This window comes from Rhinolophus hipposideros (assembly GCF_964194185.1).
Source record: "Rhinolophus hipposideros genome assembly, chromosome: 1".
Classification (NCBI taxonomy): Eukaryota; Metazoa; Chordata; class Mammalia; order Chiroptera; family Rhinolophidae; genus Rhinolophus; species Rhinolophus hipposideros.
In genome coordinates, this window is record NC_138047.1 from 20201703 (window position 1) to 20228166 (window position 26464).

Genomic DNA, 26464 nt, shown 5'->3' on the forward strand with positions numbered 1-26464 from the left:
TCCTAGGTGCTATGGACCAAATAGGCAGAAATACTGTACTCTGTGGAGTGCAACGTTAATATCTACAGTCCAGACAAGACAAGAAAGGCCTGACCTAAGCTGGCGAGGATGGAGAGGGGGCGGAAGTGACAGCCTTTGGTGACCCATTAGTGACCCATTAGACTTGGAGGAAGAAGAAATGGGAAGACTCAAACACAACTCCCAGGTTTCTGCCTGGGGCGGTGAGGTGAAATCTATTTCCATTTTCCATATATTAGCAAATTACAAAATCAGGATACCATTTCTGGCACGAAAGATGAGAGTTGTTTTTATCCCACTAGAAGGATACATACTTTGAGTTCTTTTCCCAGGATGTGGATGGGTTTAGTTGGTGCAGTCTTGAAATCTTACTCAGCTTCCTTGTGAACCCAAACCAGACTTTGCCAATAGCCAGCTATTGTCTCCGATCACCAAATAGGTTTTCACTGTTTAAAATTTCTTCATCCACATGGGCATTGAACCTATGAATACTTAATCAGCAAATTTGGAGAATCAACCACACCCGGATATGGTCCTAGACTTATTCTGTATTACGTATTCCCAATAGTCCAATGTCCAGTGGGGGGGAGTCAGGATAAGGTAGATTATGTTCAATACAAAATGACTTTCTGGCAATCAGAACCATCCTGTAATATAATGGGCAGTTGCCTGCTAAGGTCATTGCTCATATTTTCTGTCATTGAAGTCATTTATGCCTGGTCTATATGACCATGTGCCACAAAAGCCAGACAAGACATTTTTGTTGTTGTCGTTAAGACCAGGGTTAAATTTCTAATCTGCCATCTTGGACCACCAGAGCCAGAATAGGGAGTTGGACTGAATCATTTTAAAGCCCAACTCAGGGATGAGATTTAAGCTCGTGCTTACAAAGTCAAGTTATTGCTAGAACTACTTGACCTCTGGAAATAAGAATGACAAAAATATATAATCAGGAATTCAAATAGTGGATCTGGGAATAAAATTGCAGAGATTTTGCTTTTGAACTTTTTACCTTCTAGGCAGCTCTCCTTCCTCATCAGGGAAATCTTGACAAATCCTGTGTTAAATTAATTCAGACTTCTGCAGTTAAATATCACCTTTGCTTGTAAATGACGCATTTCAGATCCACATTAGTTGGACTTTTATGAAAAAAATCTGTTATCAGGTAGAACCTTGGGATAAATGGGTTAGTTCCAATTTCCATAACCTTTGAAGATGTGTGCAAGGATGTATAATACATCTCGGTGTTTGTTTCATTGAAAGTAGCTCAAGGTGTTGTTAAAAACAGAGTACTCAGCTCCCTCTCACTGGCATTCTACCAAGAGACCTTTCACATATGCACTGTACTGTGATAATTCATAATGAGGCCCCTTGAAGTATTCTAAATCATAAAGTTCTCTTTGAGTCACCAACAGTCAGTTACATTGCTTTTAGTAAAATTTTGGTACTAATTTACATGCTTATAATTTTGGTATTTACATACTTATATTCAGCATACAGGCTAACTTTTTATTTACTGTGACATCTGCATTACCAAATAATTTTTCCTAACAGTGCTGAATTACAAAGGCTTTACTATAAGTAGGATAGGCATATATATTATTAGTGAGAGGGTAGCATGGCCCTGAGGGTGTTAGGGTGCATGTGTTGAATGGTATGGGTTGGACTGTGACCTTATTAGAAGCTTAAGAACACTTTTTGAGCTGGAAACTACTGTAATGATCATTTGCTAGATAAATCACATTTGCTAACCATCACAAGAGGTCAGGTGACATCTGGAGGTCACATCTGGTTAGTGGTGCCCAGTGTTTATTCTACTGTCTCCCTTAGTATAACCCTACTTTTTTTTCCTGGTTTCCTTGTAAAATCTGGGCAACCTGGAAAAGTGAGAAGCACCGATGTAATAACTGGAACCTGTTTAACTTCTTTGTGGTGTGTCTGAAGACGTGGTAGAAGTATAAAGGATAGTCAAAGAGGAAAAATATCTGGGTGATTTTCTTTCCTCCCTTTCCCCTCTCCGCTCCTTTCCTTCTCTTTCCCCTCTCCTGGAAAAACTATTAAGAAGAAATGTGTGCATATAATAAAATGGAACAAAACACATTTGTGGATACCTGCTTAGGTACTTTTTCAAAAAATCTGTTAAATGTTTCCATTAACTTTTTTGAAGTGTGGTGTAATCACCGAATACCTGAGGAAATTTAATGTGCACAAGTAAATGATACACGTTGCAAGGATTTTATCTTTAGGTCTGTCACCCAGAATTTTAGTATTCCTCTGCAAAATAGATGGAAATGCTGACACTAAGTAAAAACCCATTTTTATGAAATGTTAGCACCAACATCATTCTGTACAAAACTGAATTTTACAGAAAGCCAGAATCTGGCTTTATTCAAATTATTTTTGTCCAAATTACTTTATGCAAAATAATCCAGATTATTTTATTGTGGAAAACAAAAGCAGCTCATTCTCATCCCCTGATACTATCAGACAGCACACATCAGCAGTATCCTCTTTGCTAATCTAATTGGGATATGGGACACATTGGTGCCTTCAACGGCTCACAATTGAATATTATGCTTTATCTGTGTCTTTTTACTTCCCGACATTGCCATCTTCATTAAAGAATCTCATGAGAATGCTTTCCTTGTGCTAGCTGCCCTGGGGAGAAGTCACACAGGTGACACTGTTGAGGGCCTGCTGTCCCATCAGTAGTAGCTTCATCTCTGATTTCTTACAAATACCTTTAGACCAAAGGCAGGTCGCCGGCCTCTTGGTTCCAGGGGATCCCCAGAGAGCCCAGGTGCCGCCTCTTGTTGGATCAGGAGGAAGTACCGCCCTGCACTAGTGTGTTTGGTTGCCTTTTCTTATATGGGCACTGGGAGAGCACTGACAGTCGTGATGATACAGTGAGACATCAGAGAGTGTACTTCTCGTCTTCACTGACTGCAGTGTTTCATGAAAAGGCTTATCGTCTTCTTCATGAAGTGTGTAAAAGACAATGTTTGCCTGTAGCATGTAGCTCTGTTTGCCCAGGTGATAGGCCCTACAGAAGTGGAGTTGGGATACACTTGTCTCTTATTCACGTCGGCTTAGCCCCCTCTACAGGTTAACTGGTATGCTTAAAACAGTCTCAGAACTAGGCAAGATTTCTTAGTCTTTTTAGTGTGCTTTGCAAAATGATCAAATATTGAAGCCTAAATATTCAGTCATCTCCTTATCGTCCTATAGGTCTGGGTTTGGAATCATCCTTGATACTTGGTTGTGCCTCTTCTTAAGTGACCTTGGAAGAGCTATAAAACCTCAGTGAACTCAGCTCTGTCACCTGTAAATAAATATAATTGAGTTTTAGTTCCTGCTCAAACTGTTCCAAAATATTGAAGAAGAGACAGTACTCCCCAACTCATTTTATGTGGCCAACTTTACCCTGATACCAAAACCTGGTAAGGACAACACAAAAAAAGAAAACTACAGACCAATATCTCTGATGAATATAGACGCAAAAATCCTAAACAAAATTCTAGCAAATCAAATGCAACAATGCATTAAAAAGATTGTTCATCACGACCAAGAGGGGTTCATCCCAGGGGCACAAAGATGGTCAACATCTGCAAATCCATCAATATGATACATCACATAAACAAATAAAGGACAAAAATCATATGATTATATCAATTGATGCAGAAAAAGCATTTGACCAGATACAAAATCCATTTATGATTAAAACACTTAATAAAATATAGAAGGACAATACCTTAACATAATAAAGGCCATCTATGGCAAGCCCTCAGCTAATCTCCTAATTAATAGTGAAAAACTGAAGCCCTTTGCTCTACGTTCAGGAACACGACAGGGCTGTCTCCTATCACCTGCTTTTCAACATAGTGTTGGAAGTCCTTGCCAGAGCAATCAGGCAAGAGAAAGAAATAAAAGGCATCCAAATTAGGAATGAAGTGAAATTGTCACTTTTTGCAGATGACATGATGCTATATATAGAAAACCCTAACGACTCCACCAAAAAGCTGTTAGAAACAATCAACGAATACAGTAAAGTTGCTGGCTACAAAATCAACGTACAAAAGTCCATTGCATTCCTATATACTAACAATGAAATCTCAGAAAAAGAAATGCAAGAAACAATTTCTTTTGTAATTGCAGCAAAAAGAATAAAATACCTAAGAATAAACTTAACCAAGGATATGAAAGACCTACATGCTGAAAACTATAAGACATTTTTGAAAGAAATTGAAGACAAAGAAATGTAAAGACATTCCGTGCTCATGGATTGGAAGAATCAACATAGTAAAAATGGCCATATTACCCAAAGCAATATACAGATTTAATGCAATCCCCATCAAAATCCCAATGGCACTTTTTAAAGAAATAGAACAAAAAAGTCATCAGATTTCTTTGGAACCACAAAGGGCCCCGAATAGCCAAAGCAATCTTAAGAAAAAAGAACAATACTGGAGGTATCACACTCCCTGACTTTAGCTTGTACTACAGGGCAACAGTAATCAAAACAGCATGGTATTGGCAGACCAATGGAATAGAATTGAGAATCCAGAAATAAAACCACATAAATATGGACAGATAATTTTGACAAAGAAGCTAAAAACATACAATGGAGAAAAGGTAGGCTCTTCAGTAAATGGTGCTGGGAGAATTGGATAGCCATGTGCAAAAGAATGAAACTGGACTGCTCTCTGTCACCATGTACCAAAATTAATTCAAAATGGATCAAAGACTTAAGCATAAGACCTGAAACAATAAACTGCATGGAAGAAAACATAGGCACTAAACTTATGGACCTTGGGTTCAAAGAGCATTTTATGAATTTGACTCCAAAGGCAGGGGAAGTAAAAGCTAAAATAAATGAATGGGAGTATCTGAAACTTAAGACCTTATGCACAGCAAAAGAAACCATTGACAAAATGAAGAGGCAACCAACTGAATGGGAAAATATTTTTGCAAACAGTGCCTCCGATAAGGGGCTAATATCCAAAATATACAAGGAACTCATGCAACTCAACAACAAAAAAACAAAAAACAAAAAGTAAGAGAGGATTACAGGACAGCATTATCGAATTAAGACATTTTTTTGTTGTTGAAAAAAATGTAGCGATCATCTCACTAAACATTCACAGTGTCAGATGTGATTTCTGCTTAACCTTGGGAATCGTTTCTTGGGAATCAAACCCCATATTATAAAGGGATTCCACTATGTTCTAAATCATTGCATTATGACTATATTTAAATGTCTTCATCTATTTGAGGAGTACATGTTTTGCATAAAATAATAACCAATTTTAAAAGCAGACATTCTTAAAAACTATATAATAAAATACCAAATTTCAGAAATTTTTTTGTTGTTTTTTTAATGTAAATTTTTTCATTTATGTTAGAGTTGACATTGAATATTATGTTAGCCTCAGGTGTACAGCATAGTGATTAGGCATTTATATAATGTATAAACTGGTACCCCGATTAGTCTGGTATTCCTGACAGCATACTTAGTTATACAATCTTATTTACTATATTCCTTGTACTGTAATTGACATGTTCATGACTATTTTACAACTGCCAATTTGTACTTCTTAATCCTTTTACCTTTTCAAGCATTCCCCCAACAATCCTCGAACTGGGCAACCATCACTTAGTTCTCTGCACCTATGAGTTTGTTTCTCTTTTCTACATCCATTTATTTTTTTTTTAGATATCACAAATAAGTGAAATAATGTAATGTTTGTCTTTCTCTGTCTGACTTATTTCACTTAGAATAATACCCTCTAGGTCGACCCACGTTGTCACAGATTGTAAGATTTTATTCTTTGTTACAGCCAAGTAGTATGTTGTTGTATATATGTTTCATTTCTTCTTTATTCAAGACGATGGATAGTTCGGTTGCTTCTTTATCTGGACTATTGTAAATAATGTGACAAGGACCATACAGATGCATACATGTTTTCTAATCAGTGGTTTGGATTTCTGTGGGGAAAAACCCAGCAGTGAGATTGCTGTGCCACGTGGTAGTTCTATTTTCAAATTTTTGAGGAACTTCCATATTGTTTTCCATTGCGGCTGGCTGGATTTGCAGTCTCACCAACAGTGCATGGGGGTTCCCTTCACTACCTCACCAACAGTTGTTTGTTGATTCATTGATGATGGCGAATCTGACAGTTGTGAGGTGATAGCTCATTGTGTTTTTAATTTGTATTGCTCTGATGATTAGTGGCACTGAGCATGTTTTCGTATGTCTCTTTGCTGTGTGTATGATCTCTTTGGAGAAAAGTCTATTCAGGTACTCTTCTGATTTTTTAATTGCATTATTTGTCTTTTGGTGTTAAGTTTTATGAGTTCCTTTTATATTTTGGGTATCAACCCCTTTATCCGATATATGATTGGCAAATATCTTCTCCCATTCGTCTGGTCGTGTTTTCATTTTGTTGATGGTTTCCATTGCTGTGCAAAAATTTTTTAGTTTGATGTCATATATATGGGTCTTGTAGTCCTATCCATTCCGTCACCTTATGTCTTGACTGGAGCATTTCACCTATTTACATTTAATAGGTATGTAATTGGTATGTAATTATTAGGTATGTAATTATTGCCACTTTATTATTCATATTTCTTCTCCTCCTCTTCGTCCTCATTCCCCTCCTTTTCCTCCTCTTTCTGCTTTTCTCCTTCCTCCTCCTCCTCCTAGTTTCACATTTCTTGTAATACTGGTTTGTTGGTGCTGAACTCCATCGTCTTTTTCTCTGGAAAGTCTTCACCTCTCCATTGATTCTAAATGAAAGCCTAGCTGGATACAGTAATCTTGGTCGTAGATTATTGCTTTTCATCACTTTCAATATTTGCCAGTCCCTTCCAGCCTGCAAATTTTCTGTTGAGAGATCGCCTGATAGTCTTATGAGAGCTCCGTTGTACATGATTAACCACTTTTCTCTTGATGGTTTTAATATCCTCTGTGTCCTTACCCTTTGTCATTTTAATTATGATATGTTTTCGTGTGGGCCTGTTTGGGTTCATTTTGTTTGGAAGTCTTTGTGTTTCGTGCACTTATGTGTCTATTTCCTTCTCCAGGTTAGGAAAGGTTTCCATCATTGTGTATTCCAATAGGTTTTCAGTTCCTTGCTCTCTCTCTCTCTTCTCCTTTTGATAGTCTTACGAATGTTGTTATACTTGATATTGTCCCAGAGGTCCCTTAAAGTATGCTGTCTTTAATTTTTATTTATATAAATTTCTTTTTTCTGTTCTGATTGGGTGTTTTCTGCTGCCTTGTCTACCAAATCACTATTTGAACCTCTGCTTCACCAAATGTGGTGCTGTTTCCATCTATAAATTATTGATTTCAGATATTGTATTCTGCATTATTGACGTTTTTTATGATTTCTAGGTCCTTTCTATGTTTGCTGTCTCTTTGTTGAAATCGGACTGCGTTTATCTATTCTTCCCCTAATTTCATCGAGCATCCTTATAACTAGTATTTTGAACTCTGTATCTGGTAGATTGCTTGTCTCCATTTGGTTTACTTCTTTTTCTAGAGTTTTTTCCTGGTTTTTCATTAGAGAAATGTTTCTTTCTCTCTTCTTTTTTCACTGCCTCTCTATGTTTGTTTCTATGTATTATGTAAAAGTGCTAATTCTCCTCATCTTGGCAGCGTTGGCTCATATAAAAGGTGTCATGTGGGGCCCAGTGGTACAGTCTCCCCGGTCACCTGAGCCGGGTGCTCCAGAAGCTCGTGTGGGAGGTGTGTGCCCTCCTGCTGTACTTGAGCCTTACTGCTGTTGGCACATCTGGGTGTGGAATTGACCCTCAGGATGACTGGCTGTGACTACAGTAAATGAGCTGAGGTATGTGGGTGGACGTCACAGAGTGGGATCGACTGTAGCAGGGCTTTGGTGTCTGATCAGTCCATGGCTTGGGCGTGTCATTTGTGGAGTTATTTGGGTGGTGTTCTGGTGTTGGTGAAGCTGATTACCAGGTGTGTTGGATTTGGGGCCTCTTGGGAGGCGTTGTGGGGCAGGCCCAGGTCAGGTGCTGCTTGTGCCCAACCCAGAGCCACCTAGTAGAAGCCACAGAGTGACCTATTTTTGGTAGCTGCCTTCGTGGGTTTGGAGGCACCTAGGAGAGGCTATGCTGGGACGCAAGACAGGATGATGCGTAGAATACTAGAAAGAAACGGAAGTCCTCAATATCATAAATTGCAGCCTGAGTGACTGTTGTAAAATAGAATTGTGATGATGCAACACCTCTGCTTACTGAGTGACTCCCGATTATGTGAGGGTAGAATTCATCTGCTAGCATGACACGCGCCTTCTTTGATTTGGTTCTAAAACTGCAGTTGTCTCTCCATCCCATTCTTAGTGTTCCAGGCTTACCCCATTCCTTTGCGGCCCTCACTTGCAATATGTTGTTTCACACCTCAGGCTTTTGCTCCCGCTGCCCTTCTGGAATCCCCTTCATGCCTTCCCTCAGCACCTCGTATATCTTTCAAGATGCAGCCCTATCTTTGCGGCATCTGCTGAGCTTCCCTGGTACCACTGATTTTTGTCTCTTTTGTGCCCTTACTATACTTTATTCACTTCAGGTGTAGACGTGGAGAGTGGTACTTTTCCATTCTTATTTTTCCATGTATTATATCTCTACTCCTACTAGAATATAGGAAAAAATGTTTCATTTATATTTCCAGCTTCCCCTGGGTCTATGCCTATGATTTGATGGCTACAGTAAAGTTTTCTTGTCTTATTGACGGATGGCCTGAGTGAGTGAGTGAACGAGTACATGAATATGATGTTTTCTGAAGTTGGGTTTTTCCTTCCTTCCTTCCTTCCTTCCTTCCTTCCTTCCTTCCTTCCTTCCTTCCTTCCTTCCTTCCTTCCTTCCTTCCTTCCTTCCTTCCTTCCTTCCTTCCTTCCTTCCTTCCTTCCTTCCTTCCTTCCTTCCTTCCTTCCTTCCTTCCTTCCTTCCTTCCTTCCTTCCTTCCTTCCTTCCTTCCTTCCTTCCTTCCTTCCTTCCTTCCTTCCTTCCTTCCTTCCTTCCTTCCTTCCTTCCTTCCTTCCTTCCTTCCTTCCTTCCTTCCTTCCTTCCTTCCTTCCTTCCTTCCTTCCTTCCTTCCTTCCTTCCTTCCTTCCTTCCTTCCTTCCTTCCTTCCTTCCTTCCTTCCTTCCTTCCTTCCTTCCTTCCTTCCTTCCTTCCTTCCTTCCTTCCTTCCTTCCTTCCTTCCTTCCTTCCTTCCTTCCTTCCTTCCTTCCTTCCTTCCTTCCTTCCTTCCTTCCTTCCTTCCTTCCTTCCTTCCTTCCTTCCTTCCTTCCTTCCTTCCTTCCTTCCTTCCTTCCTTCCTTCCTTCCTTCCTTCCTTCCTTCCTTCCTTCCTTCCTTCCTTCCTTCCTTCCTTCCTTCCTTCCTTCCTTCCTTCCTTCCTTCCTTCCTTCCTTCCTTCCTTCCTTCCTTCCTTCCTTCCTTCCTTCCTTCCTTCCTTCCTTCCTTCCTTCCTTCCTTCCTTCCTTCCTTCCTTCCTTCCTTCCTTCCTTCCTTCCTTCCTTCCTTCCTTCCTTCCTTCCTTCCTTCCTTCCTTCCTTCCTTCCTTCCTTCCTTCCTTCCTTTCATAGAAAGAAGCAACCAAGCCGGCAATTGGAAAAAGACAAAATCGTGTGGATATTATTGAAAGTGCTCCACAACACCAAACAATGATAATTTGACTTGTGTTGATGGAGCACACTAGAATAATATAAGTGGTAATTTAGTGACTATCTATGAATTCTTTCTAGCTTAAGTGCTGCCATAAACATAAATCTACCATGTGTAGATCCAAATGTGATATTCATTTCTTTTAAGCATTTTTTTCTATGTTTTATCAAAAGAATCCCCACTACTAACAACTGCTTCTTCTTGCAAATGCTTCAACCCCCTGAAATTCTTTTCTGCTATTACTTTTATGGAAATATTCATGACTGAATGTGTATTCAAAACGCATAATATATGTTCACATTAATGTATCTGTGACTACATTTTATAGTTAAAAAGTCATCATTAGGAGTAGGAAAAGAAGAAGATGTAGAATCACCTTGGCACTCCGAGGTACTGTCTTTCAATATGATTATTATTATCATTATTATTTTAAATATTACCATTCTGTGATGTTAAAACGAAAAATGTATGCTTTGACTTTACTTTCTCACCTCTACATTTCCCCATACAAACCAATTTTTACGGTTTAGCCTATAATTAATAAACTGGCTATGTGTAATATAATGAGACAGCGTAGTACAATTCTGCTAACTTGCAAGGTTCACTTAAGGCAGTCAGTGTAGTATAGTATAAAACACTAAGGCTTCCAAGTCATAAGGAATCAGTTTGGGTTCTGAAGTTAAGTTTACCTAAAAGTTAAAGAATTATTCCAGCTCGAAGTACTCCCAAATGCATGATTTTGTGGTTTTTGTGGATGTGTAAATGTCCTAATGAGATTCAGAAAGAAAGAATTTGGATTGTAGGGTTTGTTTGTAACTTGGAACTTGAAAAGATAATGTCTGGGACATCAAAGTATTATTATATTTGTATTGTCAAATAGATCCACAAGGAACTTTTCCAGGGAAGGAAGAGCATGGTGAATACTAATAATACGTTGGATTATACTAGCAACAGTTCGGCTGAGCACTGCTTTAATACGTAACAACTGTCTTGTTCAGTTAAAATAGCATGCATTGACTAACTTGATGGCAACCATATTTGTAGTAATAGAAGTACAATGTAATGATGAGCTAACGTGAGGTGACAGCTGTGGAAAGATATAAGAAAGGTGTGATCTTCTGATATAGGCACCTGCTACCTACTGGTATAGACACTGTGTTTGACGATAAGAACAGACTAGAATCTGGGATGGGTCACTTACTAGCTATGGGGTCTTGGGGAAACTTCTTTTTAACCTGTTGGATGTCAGTGACCTCATTCGTCATAATGGTACTAACAACCACCTTTCAGGTATGTGGAATGCACAAATGTGGTAACAAATGTGAAAATACCTTTAAAACTGTAAAGAGTGCTATAGAATGTAAAACACAATGATCACAGTGGGTTACAATGACTTACTAAATATCGGGGACACTTTTTGTAAACCTGAAGGACAATCAAATGGCAGTAGTGTGAAGAACAGAATGGAAAAGTTAGAAGGGGCATGTGGATTCCTAATCTGGGGGATGTTAAGTTTCAGGAGACTGTGATTGGCGGTACCCTGTAGATGTGTAGTGTTTCGGTACTTGAGGCTTTGTTGGTGTGATCACGCTCAATGTTTTCACCTTGAGTAAATTTGTAGTTGGATACCAGCTGTGTGCTGGGCAGTTAGACACTGACTGGAGAAGTTGAGGAGTTCAGCTGTAGTTGTAGGAGCAGAAAAACAAATGAACAACAGTCCATTATAAGTCACTATAAGTGCTTCATTTAAAGAGCATGGAAAATGCTGGGTTAGAGAATATTGTCATGGGGGGGGGCATGATTGTCGTTGGAATAGGAGTGGGAGTGGAATTTCGGTGGTCAGGAAAGATCTTTCTGAGTGTGACAAAAACTGCCAAGTGAAGCATGAGAAGGAGCCAGTCGTGTGAAGATCTAGGAGCAAAACCCGTTGGGCAGAGACAACAATGGATCGCAGCTGTCCATCATTTTATTCTAATGTCTTGGAATGGCCACCAAGCAGAAAGTGGGGTAACCATCATCAAACCATTTTTATATTTGTTGTTTTGTGTGGGAAAGAAATGAAATGTGCATAGTAATTGTCTGGTACATTTTAGATGATTATAATAAATAAACGTTCTTATTTTTCCCTGATTAGAAATTATTATACTTTTTTGAAAAGTTGCATAACTATATATAACATTTTTCCTATTATTTATTGAAACATAAGTTAATGAAGAGTTTTTCTTATTACTTTGCCACTTTGTTCAATCATTTCTTCTATCAAAATTTTTGTCAAATAAGAGTTCGGTTTTTCTAAGCTCTTGTTGACTTAGATCAAGTAGGTTCTAAAATATTCTGTTTAGACTCAACAGGATACACACCAACGTTTCTTGCCATGTCAAGCAAGTATTTTGTTTTAACACTAAAAAACAAATCTGTCATTAGAAATGTTTAACAGTTATATCAAGTACACGTATGAAAATATTAGGTCAGTGCAAAAGTAATTGCTGTTTAAAAGGTTAAAAAAAATTGCAAAGCTGCAATTACATTTGCTCCAACCTAATATTTGCTTAAATACCTATATTTCAAAAGTCCTTTTCTTGGAGGTTATAACTTTAATCTTGTTATCCTGAATTGTTAACTAGAGATTGCATTGTGTCCATTAGTTACAAATCGTCTTGTTTCCTAACCCCTTCAGCCAAGAATTGAAGTGAAAGATCCTGTTCCTAACAAAGCTGTAGGAATGGACGATGTGCAAACCCCCAGATCAGGTACACTTTGTAATACCAGTTTAATTTTGGGAAGGAGTACACAAGGACATTTGACAGGCTCACCATCTTCTATTCAGAATTCCTTTCTTTTGTTACAAATTTAATTGAAGGATTTCACGTAAACAATGTGATGTCATTGTTGGTATCAATATTTGAAAAAAAAGACATCGACAGGAATAAGAAAATGAGATTTTAAAAACGTGACTTTAATTAAGATGTTTCTCCTCTTGATTCGATATCCTAAATGTCCCAGTTTGGAACCCCTATACTTAATAGGGGTTCTCAGAGATTAATTATCACACTGGAAGATATTTCCAGGCTTTTAAAATGGTTCTTTGAATTTTGACCTTTACCCAGAGTAAGACTCAGTTGCTACCATGTTAATTGTGTTTTGACTTTACTTCCTCTTAGTGTTGTAACACTGATGATCTTAAGCCAACCAGATGTTCCACTGAGCAGACACTGGGTGTGTGTGTACTTGCGCTTATTGCTGTCTTCCATTATTAAAAATGGGAAAAGTAATTAATCGTAATGAATATTTGGTAGACACAATCTTTGAAAACAGTAATTCTGAAGATTTTGTGCCTTGGGATGCTTTTACGCTATTAAAAATTATTGAGAATTCGAAGGAATTTTTTGTCGGTAGTCTCTATAGATAGTCACACTCCTCCCACAGACCAGAAAAGGTGGTGGCTGTGGGTGGAGGAGTTTCCTCTCTCCTCGTCCAGGGAAAATCCACTCCTCCCAGCCTCTTCCATGGGTCAGAGCTGGCTGCCAATCTTCCCAGAGCCTGAGCCTGAGGCTCCTCTGTAATCTGACACTACTCCTCAGTTCAGGGGTCAGTTTAAGTCTTTGGAAGGGTGGGGGTAGGATTGGAGGAGCGGGGGGAGGGGCCCAGGTGTGGAGTCTGTGTTCTTTGTCTGCCCTAGGGCCCACCAGCTGCCTGCCCCGGCTGGCGAGATCAGCTGTGGGATGCAGGGAAAGAGCCCACCTCCTGGCTTTTGTGTTCTCTGTTCCGCCCTGGGCTCCCCCGCTGCTGCTGCTGTCAGCGCTTCAGGGTCTGACTCTACCGTGGGGGTGGGGTGCACGGCACATTTCCTCTCGCCCTCCTCTCTCCTCCCTCCCTCACCCAATTAGCGCACCCCTAAGCAAACCTTCCACGAGTCCCTTCTCCTGGCTGTTCTCCTGGCTCTTGTGTTCTCCATTCCGCCCTGGGTCCCGCGAGTCCCTGGAGCTGCGGGTGCCGCCTAGCCGCGGCTCCGCCGTGGGGGCGGGGCGCGTTTCCAATTCACTGTCCTGCCTCTTCCCCTGCTCGCAATTAGCACGCACCTTCAAGTATTTCTTCCACGAGTCTCCCAGCTGTTCTGCGTGATGAGCAAAGAACTCCTTGATGGGTTATATGTCGGCTTTATATATTTTAGAATTGACTTTCCCAGCAGTGATGGGAATCATTGAGAGTGGAATCCATAGCACTTCCTTCTCGGCTGTGTCTGCAGTCTGTCTCCTCTTCTCTCTCTTCTTCCTTAAACCCCAGTGCTGAATCCTCAAAGGTGAAAAGAAATTTTCAGAATAGTAGAGGAAAACATTTCATATATAAGGAAGGGTGTACACTGATAAATGCATCAGAAGTAACAGTCATTCTGGAAACAATGAATGACGTTGCAGTTGAATCTTAGGGTGTTGTGCAAAAAGTACTATTACGAGGTAGAGAACAGAGTATATAGTGCAATTCGATATGTTTGTCCTGTATTTCTAAATTGCGTTTTGTTTCTTATTGTTTTTCCATCGATGTTCAATGAATGAATTTGTGGGTGAATTTTTGACATGTTTATATGCCTTTCACTTTGTGACATCTCGTATTTCCCAAATGGTTTGTTGAAGTGTTAGCTAATTAGAAGTATTTCTTAAGTAAAGTAAATATTCAGGAAAAGATTACACTTAATTTGAACTCTCAATTGATAAGATGTTATTTTCTGTACCTATAAATATAAATATTATAGCTTTTATCTAACTGTTCTAAGTAGTTCGTTTTAACTAATATGTAGATTTGTCAGCAGGACAACACCTGGGAATGACATCAGAGGAAAGGCAAGCGAGGCTTGATGGAAACGAAAAGAACTATACACACGTATGTAAAACTTAAGTTTAAATTTCTAGTATAATGTGGTTTTCTGTGCTTTAATAATATAATAGAGTCCAATTGAAATTACCTTTCAAGCTAGCCTTTTAGAGTCAAATGGTCATAATTGAATGATATTTATAACATTTGAACTAGTTACAAAACTTAAAATATTGTTAGACTCTATAGATATTCATAGCAACTTTATCCTTGGACTGAGGCAAAAAAAACAATAAAGTCCTGAATATTGTTTGCTCCTTTCATTTTAATAATTCCTTTACATAATAAAGAAACATCAAATATTGAATCACATGATGAGACAGTTGAAATTATGAACCATGTAAAAATCATGGCCATTGATTCGGGCTCACGAGAAAGGTGTCATGATTCTTAGTGGTTCAAAATATGTAGTTCCATATGGCTGGTCACTAAGGCCAAGGTTAGAGACGAGTCTTCCTTGTGACATCTGTGTAATGGAATTCTGAGTCTACATTCAGGGAGAGAATGGGGTCATGTAATCAACTCAACTGACTTTTAAGAGAATCACTCCTTCCAGGATGGGACCTTTGGTTGTTAGGGCACAAACAATAACTTTCTAATTTCTTTCATTTCGGTGTAGGAAATCAGTAAATATGATTTAATTTTTTATCTGCTCTTATTAGTGGGTGTTGAATAAGTTAGAATTGGATGCAACAGATAACTATGTCAATGTATAACACAATCATAGTGTATAATTTGAATTAATATTTAGGTATTTGCTTCTCTTACTGATTGATGTTAATGATGTGGGCTCCTAATTAAATTTGGCCTATTCTCCAGTTATTAATCTTTAAAAAAATATTCCTAAGTTCACTGTAGGGGCTCACTATTTAAGACATGCTGAGGTGAACTATTGTAAATGAGGAGGCCTCTGTGACATTAAAAATCATCTACTATTTCATTTTTTGGGTGGATTTAACATATAACCGATTGTTTAGTTCAAACAGTGACAAAATTAGTTTTGCGGGTTGATGTTTTTCTTCTAATTTATACTAAGGCAACTTATTTTTCACTTTCTAGTTATAGTCCAATAATTTAGGAGTAAGTAAACATAGATTAAGATTTTGAACAGTTACATTTTATTATATTTTAAATTTTGTTTGTTTGTTCACTAGTGATTTTCTAGATTTTTCAAGAGAAAAACGACACTCAAAGGCCACTTTCACGAGAACAGGACAACAGAATATTAGAAGATGCAATTCTGACCAATTGCCTTCAACAGCAAAAAGAGACAAAAATAAATCTCAAGAAAATGAATTCTGAGGTATTTTGTTTAGTCATTTTCAAATATGTGTGTGTATTTGTGCATGTACATATTTTGAAAACCAATGTTGTACATATGGGAATTGTAGAGGATTTTAAAAGTGTGTGTGTGTGTGTGTGTGTGTGTGTGTGTGTGTGTGTATTTTAGGGGGAGTGACATTTTCGGTCCATTGCAATAAATGATATTCTTGATTAAAATATTTTATGTCCAACAGTCAAGTAATGACGTTCACAATGTCTCATCTAAAGGGGAGGCTTTCAATACTTTTTAGAGGGATTGATGAACTTTCTAAAATCTCAAAACTATTGCTATTGCTACTAATAACAGAAGTTTCAGTTTGAGGCAGTGATTTCATCCCCTTGCTGTATTAGTAGAGGTTAGTTTTCACTTCCACTGATTGTAAGGAGTAGAAGTATAGCCAGTACAAAGACCGTCTTTTAGATCTCATTCTCCTACTTTTGAGAAAAGTAACAATTAGCTCCAAGTAGAGTCCTATTTCAGTGCTGGAACTTTTGAAGAAAATTGTATGCCATGCTGCATACTTAGTGATAATTTATTGGTGAGTATTTTATTCAAAGAAGTCAGTGTATTTTCCCCTATTTCACATTTATTTCTCCTTTCAACGTTATGAAAGGAAACAACACTGATTGCAGCAGCAAATAATTTCACTATTTTCTAAGAAGAGCTCTATAATTTTTAGTTATTTACCCTGAGTTTTTTGAAATTTAAGGCTTCTTTTGAAGAACTGTTGTAGAGTCCAAAGTCCTGGGGAAAATCCTGAACTTACTCATGTTTTTAATCATTCTGTTTGAGATTGTGATGACGAAATGAGGTCATTGATGTATAAAGAAGTGCTTAGCACAATGCCTAGGTTTATCAGTGATTAGTAGATTTAATCTCATAAGTGACTGAAAATATTAGAAATGTAGAATATCTTTTGAGTATTCTTGGGAATAAAATTCTAGGAAATGTAATCAGTCCAAATGTATGCAGAGTGAATCCTATTACTGTGGCATGGTTGTCTATTCAGACGGGAACCTCTATTTTAAAGTGTAGTCAGACTTCTTAATCTTTTATTTCATGCTTTCTGGGTTTGCTGCCTTTCCAGTTCTGAGACTCTTAAAATTCTCTTATGATTTTAAAATTCTCTTTTTCACTTTCATGGATTCAGCATCTTATATTAAATTTTTTTAACTTTGGGGAATTTATGCTCGTATAAAGTTGGAGGTTTGGATTCAACGTTGTATTTTTCCAATGGGATATCCACTTACTGCAACCTTTTCATTATATAAACATTTAGGTTCTTCTTTAATTTCAGAGGATATCATGATATGTCATTTCATTGAGTGCTAGCTACAAGTCTCCTTTGTTTTACTTAGGTTTCTGAGAGTTACGAAAAAGAGAAAGACCTGTTGCGTGAAAATCACATGTTGCAGGATGAAATCGCCATACTAAAACTGCAAATAGACACACTGAAAACTCAGAAGCAGGAAATGGAAAAAAAATACTTTGAGGACACTGCAAATGTAAAAGAAAAGAATGACCGTCTTCAAAAGACGATAAAGCTAAATAACGAAACACTAAAAAAACAGTATTTGAATATAGCAGACAGCTTACTGTCTCAACATCTGAGAATACAATGCTGAACTCTCAACTGGAGAATGAAAGACAAAGCAAAGAAAGATTAAAAACAGAAGTGGAATCCGACCTTTGTATACTGGTTACTGCTTCTCTCCATCATTATGAGCTTAGTAAGCAATTAATAAGATACCCGCAAAATGCTTTCCAGGAATTAAGAGATGAATGCTTGCATTTCAAGGACAAAATTGGGTTTGCTATGTGTAACCTAAAAGAAAACAGTGAGATTCATTCTCAGCAACTTTTTAAAGCTGGAAGTAAATCCAACAGCTTAGACACTGAGCTCCCTCACACAAGATATGCTGTCAGAGAAAGGACATTGGTTTTTGAACCTGTACTGAAAGACCTAAACCAAACTCAGTGTCAAGAGGAGGAAACTGAACACATGTATCAAAGGGAACAAGGAAAAATGAACCCGTATATTGGAAAGCTGGAATCCCTAAAAGAGAAAGGTTCTGACCTACAAAGTGGAAATATGCTTCTTCGATGGCAACTGGATGATGTGTTCCACAAAAGTGACAATAATGAAAACTCAGGAATGAATATTGAAGAGCAGCTTCAGGAGCTCAGAAAAGTGCTTCAAGTGGAATGTGAAAAACAAGATTGTATGATGAAAGAGAGCCATAATGAGTTAGTCAACAAATTGAATCAATTGAAAGGAAGAATGTGCCAGTATGAAAATGATAAATCAGAAAGAGAAGTAAGTATCTAGAAAGATAGTTTTCAAATTTCCAGAAAGAAAATTCAATGTTCAAATATTTGATGATGGCTAAATGTTGAATCTAGCTGAATATTAAAAATATATAGATTACAAATGTATTTGCTCTAACAGCTTAAAAGCACACATTGTATCCAGCAAATAAAACTTAGACCTGTGAGGTGCTTTACTTTGAGTAAAGGCATTGTGTTGACTATGAAATTTTAAGGTATAAATTGTTAATAGATACACATTGATATGAATGATTTAGTCTTATACTGCTACAATAATAATTTTCATCTTTCTGTTACCACATTGTAATACCAATATGAAGCAGATAGATGGAAATGCTCCTATGCAAACAGTTTTTAGAGATAAGGGTCCTATTAAGTGGATTACCAAGAGAGTTAATTCTAGATTTCCCACATGAACTGAAGTGTAGATGCTGTCCCTTTCCCTCAGTAGTTTCTTCAATATTTTACTTGGTATAATTTTGTTTTTATTCATGTCAATTTGATATAAATTGGAACTATTTCAGTACCAAATAATGTATTCTTATGACCTGTGACCTCTTTGAAGGCAGTTAATTTTTCATTAAATCATAATTTAGGACAGATGTGAGGAATTTTATCAAAACTCTACTTGATTTAATCATCCCACTGCTATGTATAATTGTCCTTGAATATTTTTACAAATTCATATTTCTCATCGCAAGGCCCATTTACTATCATTTGGACATAAGTCTGTCCATTTCAAAGAGAATTGTAGTGGTCTCTGATTTATTAATTTGGCATTGGGTCTCCATTTTCAGACGAGTGAGGGGAGGCAGGAATCATGTGTAGCAGGAAAGGAGGTCCAGGCCACATTACCTGGGGCCCTGAAGACCATTGGAATGAGTTCGCTTTTCTTCTAAGATACAGAAATCTATTGGAAAGTTGTGAGCAGTGGACTGCATACATGAGGACCTGTGAAGTCAATTTAAGCCTGTGATAAAAAAGAGGGAAAACATTCTACAATGTAGAATTGACTACCACTAGTCCCACTGACATACCTAGTTCCCCTTGAGATTTCAGTAGATTGTTAAGCTTTGCGGCATCAACAGGAGAAATAGAGAGTGGGGCTGAATCTGTTGTTCAAGTAACCTACATAATAGTGAGTGGGCAGCAGGATAACACCTTCTGTGTCTTTACCCAGATTCAGTAAACAGAATTGTGTCCAAAAAAAGAAAAGAAGGTGAACTGATGCATGGAGTGATCTTTTTCAAGTTATATATTATATTAATATGTTAGAGGTAGTGAATTTTAACATAATTTAATAGATGTGATTATAAAATCACTAACAGAATCATTTTCCTAGGTGCTTGGGAGACAATTTCAACAGGAGCTACCTGACTCCATTAAAAAACTGTCTATGTCAGAGCCTTCACTGGAGGTTAGATCACCATATGAATTCAGAAGCTGAGACACAGGATTTCAAGACATTAAAGCAAATCAGAAGTCAGATATGTGTGAAATGTAACCTGTCAACAGTTCATCTATAGTTGATTAGTATAAAGTGTTTTAGGATCCTGATTTTCAATGGCAGCTTTCTTTTGTGTTTTCGTTGTAATTAATTTATTATAATTTGACTATCTTAATAGGTTGATAAGGACTCTAAGTGAATGTAAGTTCCAGGAGTTGTCACATCACAGTTTTATAGAGAAATCTATTATATTAAGGTATCAAAAATTGAAAAATTGGGGATTTGTCGTCAAGATGGCAGAGTGGGTAAGTGCCATGCTTGCCTCCTCTCACGACCACATAAACCACAGAACAATCATCACTGAAAATCACCTGAAGTATAGCTCAACCAAAGTCTAAGGACATACAGAAGAAGTCACCTCGAGACTGGTAGGAGGGGCCGAAAAACAGAACGAGCTGATGCCAGACCCTTGTATGACTGTTAAAAATTGGAAGGGATGTCGTGATTGTGGTGGTCCACCTGGAGGTGCAAGTGGCCCTAGCTCCACACCAGACACCGTAGCCCAGGATTCCAGTGCTGGAGAGAGATGTCCCCATAACTTCTGGGTGTGGAAACCAGTAGCTGGGTGAGATGAAGGATGGCTAGAGTGCCAGTCTATTCTCTTAAAGGACTTGAGAATGGAATTACTAACTGACAGATTCACTTGCTCTGAGCTCCAACTCTGGGCAGTTGTTCAAAAGATGTCAGAGACAGACATAAAGAAAGGAACTGTTTTCTGGCTTTAGGGTGACGGCTGGAGGGGAGCTTTCTCCCACACAGAGGTGCTTGTAGAATCCATTGTTTCTGAACTGATCCATCACCCGTCGGGGTATGAGACATAGGAGCCGCGATCTTTTGAGTCTACATCAACCTGGCTAACACTGTTCACCCCACCTTGATGATTCCCTGAGAACCTTACCTGACTTGGGAGCGAACCCAAGCTGCTTCCAGTGGTTTTTCCAAAAAAACATCCTGTCTTGGCTCATGCTGCAGACTTTCCTAAAACCTCTCAAAGGTCCACAAAACCCAAACAAGCACTGTGTGTGTCTTCAGCTGTCCCTTACCTCTTGCTGTGCAGACCCAAGATGGCACTAGTGGAAGCTGGCTGTGGTTCACAACTGGAACTCTTGAGGCACCTCCAAAGCTGGTGCAGGTGGCAGCCATCTGCATCCTGCTTTGTGGTCAAGCTATGTGGCCCTGGGCAGGACACAGGCTGTGGCTGAACTAGGCCTGTGGCTGGGCCGCTTCCAGGAGTCCCTAGAGCTGACACACGTGGTGGCCATCTTTGGACAGAGCAGGAGCATCACTGGGGTGCCTCCCAGGAAGATACAACCAAATTGTACACAGGGAAGACACCAGTGCCCTGCTACAGCGAATCCTGCTCTATAGGAGCAGCCCCTGCAAAAACAGCTCCTCCACTGTAGTCATGGTCAGTCTTCACAACCAAACAGTCCTCACAACCAAACAGGATCAATACCTCCCATTGACATGCAAACAGCAACCAAGGCTGAACTACAACGTGAGGTTTCAGACAACCCACACAAAGGACACACCTAGAGCACCCGGCTCTGGTTAACAGATAGTACGTGCCACTGGGCTCCACAGGACACCTACTATATGAGGCCACTCCAATAGGCCTGGGAGACACAGCAGCCCTACTTAATACATAGAAACAAACACTGGGAGGAAGCCAAAATGGGGAGTCAAAGAAACGTATGCCAAATAAAAGAACAGAGCAAACCTCCAGAAAAATACTGAGCAAGATAGAGAAGAGCAATCTATCAGATGCAGTGTTCAAAACACTGGTTATTAGGAGGCTCAGTGACCTCAAGGAGAACTTCAACTAACAGATAGGAAACATAAAAATGAAGATAGAAAACATAAAAATGAACCAGTCATAAGTAAAGAATAAAATAACTGAAAAAGCGAATGTCTTAGAGGGAAGGAAAACTGATTAGATGAAGCAGAGAACCGAATGAGCGATTTAGAAGATATGGTAGCAGAGAATACCCAATCAGAACAGCAAAAAGAATCCAAAATATGAGGACAGTTTAAGGGACCTCTGGGACAACGTCAAGCATACCAACATTCTCATCATATGGGGTACTACGAGAAGAAGAAAAAAATGAAGGAATTCAAAATGTACTTGAAGAAATGTCTGAAAACTTCCCTAACTTGGTGAAGGAAATGGACATATAAGCCGAGAAATCACAGAGTTTCAAAGACGATGAGCCCAAACAGGCCCATACCAAGGTACACCATAATTAAAATGTCAAAGTTTATAGGCAAATAAAGACTTCTTAAAACAGCAAGAAAAAGGCAGTTAGTAACCTATAAAGGAGCACCCATAAGACTAGCAGCTGTGATCTCAAGAGCAACTTTGTAGGCCAGAAAGGATTGGCACAAAATATTCAAAGTAATGAAAGACATGCCTACAACTAAGATTTCTCTACCCAGCAAAGCTATAATTTAGTGTCATAGGACAGATAAAGAGCTTTCTGGAGAAAAACAAAACAAAAAAACAAAAAAACTAAAGGAGTTCATCAGTACCAAACCAGTATTACAAGGAATATTAGAGGGACTTCTTTAAAAGGAACAACAAAGGAAGAACAAAAATATCAATCATAAAATAGCAGTAACTACGTATCTATGCACAATTACGTGTAAATGGATTAAATGCTCCAATCAAAACACAGGGTGGCTGAAAGGATAAGAAAATAAGATCCTTACATATGCTCCCTACAACAGACTTGCTTTAGATCAAAAGACACAGAGACTGAAAATAAAGGGATGGAAAAAGATATTTCATGAAAACAAAATAAAATTTTAAAAGCTGTGGGAGCAATACTTATATCACACAATATAGACTTATAAACAAAGGCTATCACAAGAGTCAAAGAATGACCCAGATATCCCACTTCAGAATATTTATCCAAAGAAACCGAAAAATGCTAATTCGAGGTGACGTGTACATCAATGTGTTCACTGCAGGATTCTTTGGCCAAGATGGCCAAGATGGCCAAGATGTGCATGCAGCCTATCAATGGATGAATGGGTAAAGAAGAGATGATACATATATACAATGGAATATTGCTTGGTCACGGAAGGAAATGGGTTCTTGCCATCTGTGGTGGTGTGGATGGACCTGGAGGTCATTGTGCTGAGTGGAGTGTGTCAGACTGAGAAAGATGCAATGTGATTGTGTTTATAAGTGGAATTTAAGAACAGAACAAACAAACAGAAAAAACCTCATACATACAGAGAACATTTTGTTGGTTGCCAGCTGGAAGGGGGTTCGTGAAGTGGGTTAAAAGGGGAGAGATTAAAAAGTACAAATTGGTTGTTACAAAGTAGTTTTGGGGATCCAGGGTATAGTATAAGGAATATATTAATAATGTTGTAATAACAATGCATGGCATCAGATGAGTACTAAATAATTTAGGGTGATAGATGGGAGAGGAGTTAGGAGCAGGGTGAAAAAGGTGATGGTATTAAAAAGCACAAATTGCTAGTTACTAAATAGTCATGGGGATGTAATGTAAAGCATAGGGAATATAGTTAATACTATGACAATAGCTATGTATAGTGCCAGGTGGGTACTGGATGAGTCAGGGGGATCACTTTCTTAAATTACGTAAATTGTAACTACTATGTTGTACACCTGAAATTAATATAAAATAATATTAAATATCAAAAATTGAAAAATTTGTAAGCATACCCAAAACTGATTAAGCTTATACCAAAATAATGAGGGACTATAGATACCTAGGGGAAGTAATTAGGATCTCGACAGAATTACCAGCCACCATAAGGTCTACCCTGTGAACCAAAAGTTTATGACAGGTTTCAACGAATTCTATCAATAGCCCTCACTTCTCTAGAAGACTCTCATCTCATGATTCCCCACAGGTGAGATATTACCTGGGTAAAGATATTTGATTCACACAATGTTGAGAGGAAGCATCTGGACTGGGAAGAAAGGATAGCTCCAACTGACAAGCCGTCAAACAAGATAGTGGAGTGTACTTGTGAAAGGAATTTCAGAACACTTCCATAGGTTAGGTCAGGTCCCAAGCAATAGGAAGTTATTCAAAAGAGCAAACAAAAATGGAAAGGCCAATAGTGGGTAATGTGAAGCTTATTAAAAACTTATGCATTCTGAAAGAAAAGCAGGACAAAGTATGCTGGTCAACATCCTAAGGGTGAGGAGCTGCCAAGATCACAGTAACAGTGGTAAGAGTACCCATAAGAGTCCCCATAAAATGTACAAGATGAGCTGATCCACAGGAAGTCATGGTTTATGAGTGTGTGGTTGAGGGACACTGTCTATGAGGAACTCAAGGGGAAAAAGGAAAGTACAGAAGACCTCAGTAAAGGGGTCAAGGCTGCCACTGTAGATGAGGGAATGTGGTTAGAAGCACTGGGATTTAAGGAGCTGAGAGGATTTAAAAAGAGGAATAGAAAAGGGTCAAGGACTGACTATCAGGGCTGTTGTTTAGAAATGAGTTGGGTGGAGAAGACCATAGAAAGGGTGTGGGCCTCCTTATCAGTTGCTGCTAAGAAGTAAAGAGGATAAGGACTAAAGAAAGAGATGACCCTGAAAAATGTTTTAGCACAATTATAAAGACAGAAAGTCAGATTCTCATGTAAAAGAAGAGAATAAGTGGCAAAAATATGGACCTGGGGATGAGACCACACACTAAAGAGGGTTAGAGTCCAAGGAGAAAAACAGGATGACAGAAAAAGTTACAGGAATCAAGAAAAAGTTATGTTTTTATATAATATAGAGAAGATAAACTTTAGTTAAAGAGAAAAATATTTACTAGAAAAGGAGAAATTGAAACCTATGAAAGAACGCTTACAGAGAATGAGAGTCTTCATCTGATGCTCATGTCAGATTATCACAATAATGTAAGGTGGACTGCATGGGAAGTTTTCAAAGATTATTGTAGAAAAATGTGATTCCATTAATTCTGTAAATTCTTGAACTGTGGATGAAGATGTCTCTGGGGGCATTTCTGCAAACCGAAATGTAAATAGAGCCACTATTTAAATCAGGTCTTTAACACTTAGTATTTTTTAAAAATTTATTGGGGTGACAATTGATAGTAAAATTACATAGCTTTCAGGTGTACAATTCTGTATTACATCATCTATAAATCCCATTGTGTGTTCACCACCCAGAGTCAGTTCTCCTTCCATCACCATATATTTGATCCTCCTTACCCTCATCTTCCACCTCCCACCCCCCTTACCCTCTGGTATCCACTAAACTATTGTCTGTGTCTATGAGTTTTTGTTTCTCATTTGTTTGTCTTGTTCTTTTGTTGTTTTTGGTTTATATACCACATATCAGTGAAATCATATGGTTCTCTGCTTTTTCTGTCTGACTTATTTCACTTAGCATTATACTCTCAAGATCCATCGATGTTGTCACAAATGTTCCTATATCTCCATTGTTTCTTTGCCTTTTTATTGTTGTCTATTATTTCTGTGTGGTGGTATACTATGATGTTTCCCTCTGATTCTTCTTTTATTACAGTATATATTTCAGTTCTGGATTTTTTTGGGGTGGTTACCCTTAAGTTTATGTAAAAGAAAGTTTGATATTTAGAGTATACCATTTTCTTTAGCATGCTTACTTTCTCCATTCCTATATTCCGGTTCAGGCCTTTACTCTCCCCCTTTTTATGTTGCCACAAATTGTACCTGTTGATGGTGGTCAAATAGCCTCCTTTTGTATTTCTTGTAGTGCAGGTCGTGTATTAGAAAATTCCCTCAGCTTCTGTATGTCTGGAAAGGTCTCTATTCTTCCTTCATATCTAAAGGATATCTTTGCTGGATATGTTATTCTTGGCTCATAATTTCTCTCTTTCAATAGTTTGAATATTTGGTTCCACTCCCTCCTGGCTTGTAGAGTTTCTGCTGAAAAATCTGATGATAATCTAATGGGCTTTCCTTTGTAGGTTACCGTCTTCTTTTCCCTGACTGCCTTGAGAATTTTTTCTTTGCTGTTGATTTTAGACAGCTTCAATGCAATGTGCCTTGGAGAAGGCCTGTTGGGATTGAGGTAATTAGGTGTTCTATTTGCTTCTTGGATTCGAGGATCCAATTCTGTCCACAAATTTGTGAAGTTCTCATTAACAATTTGTTTGAATATATTCTCTGTTCCCTTCTCTCTTTCTTCTCCTTCTGGTATGCCCATTATTCTTATATTGCTCTTTCGGATAGAGTCAGAAAGTTCTTGTAGAGTTCTTTCATTTCTTTTAAGTCTCAAGTCTCTTTCTTCTTCCATCTGTGTAATTTCCAGGTTTCTATCTTTGATGTCACTGATTCTTTCCTCCATCTGGTCAACTCTGCTACCTAAGCTGGTTATTTCATTTTTAATATCTTCTATTGAGTTCTTAATCTCCAGAAATTCCATTTGGTTCTTTTTTAAAATTTCAGACTCTTTTGTAAAATGCTCATGTTGTTCTTTGATTGTGTTTCTGATTTAATTAAATTGCCTTTCTGTGTTTTCTTGCATCTTGTTGAGTTTTTTCAGAACTGCAATCTTGAATTCTCTGTCATTTAAGTCACATATTTCCATATCTTTAAGTTCCTTTTCTGGAGACTTTTCACTTTCTTTTTGAGCTGTCTTGTTGCCTTGGTTATTCATGGCAATTACTGATTCATTATTTCTCTTCCTAGACATCTGTTGCTTCTGCAACAGGTTGATAGGAAGAGGTCTTTCTTTTGTTTTCCAGTACT

The 26464-nt window shown here is 38.2% G+C and overlaps 1 protein-coding gene across 1 annotated transcript in view; it reads left to right on the forward strand.

Moving 5' to 3' along the window:
• LOC308499013 (uncharacterized protein) overlaps window positions 1-26464 on the forward strand; it is a gene marked incomplete at its 5' end in the record, with an annotated part of 45572 nt that overhangs the window by 2532 nt on the left and 16576 nt on the right. The window contains 2 exons of the mRNA XM_081051811.1: window positions 14515-14585; window positions 15742-15879. Of these exons, the coding sequence (XP_080907937.1) occupies window positions 14515-14585; window positions 15742-15879 (209 nt within the window). The remainder of the gene's footprint in view (window positions 1-14514; window positions 14586-15741; window positions 15880-26464) is intronic.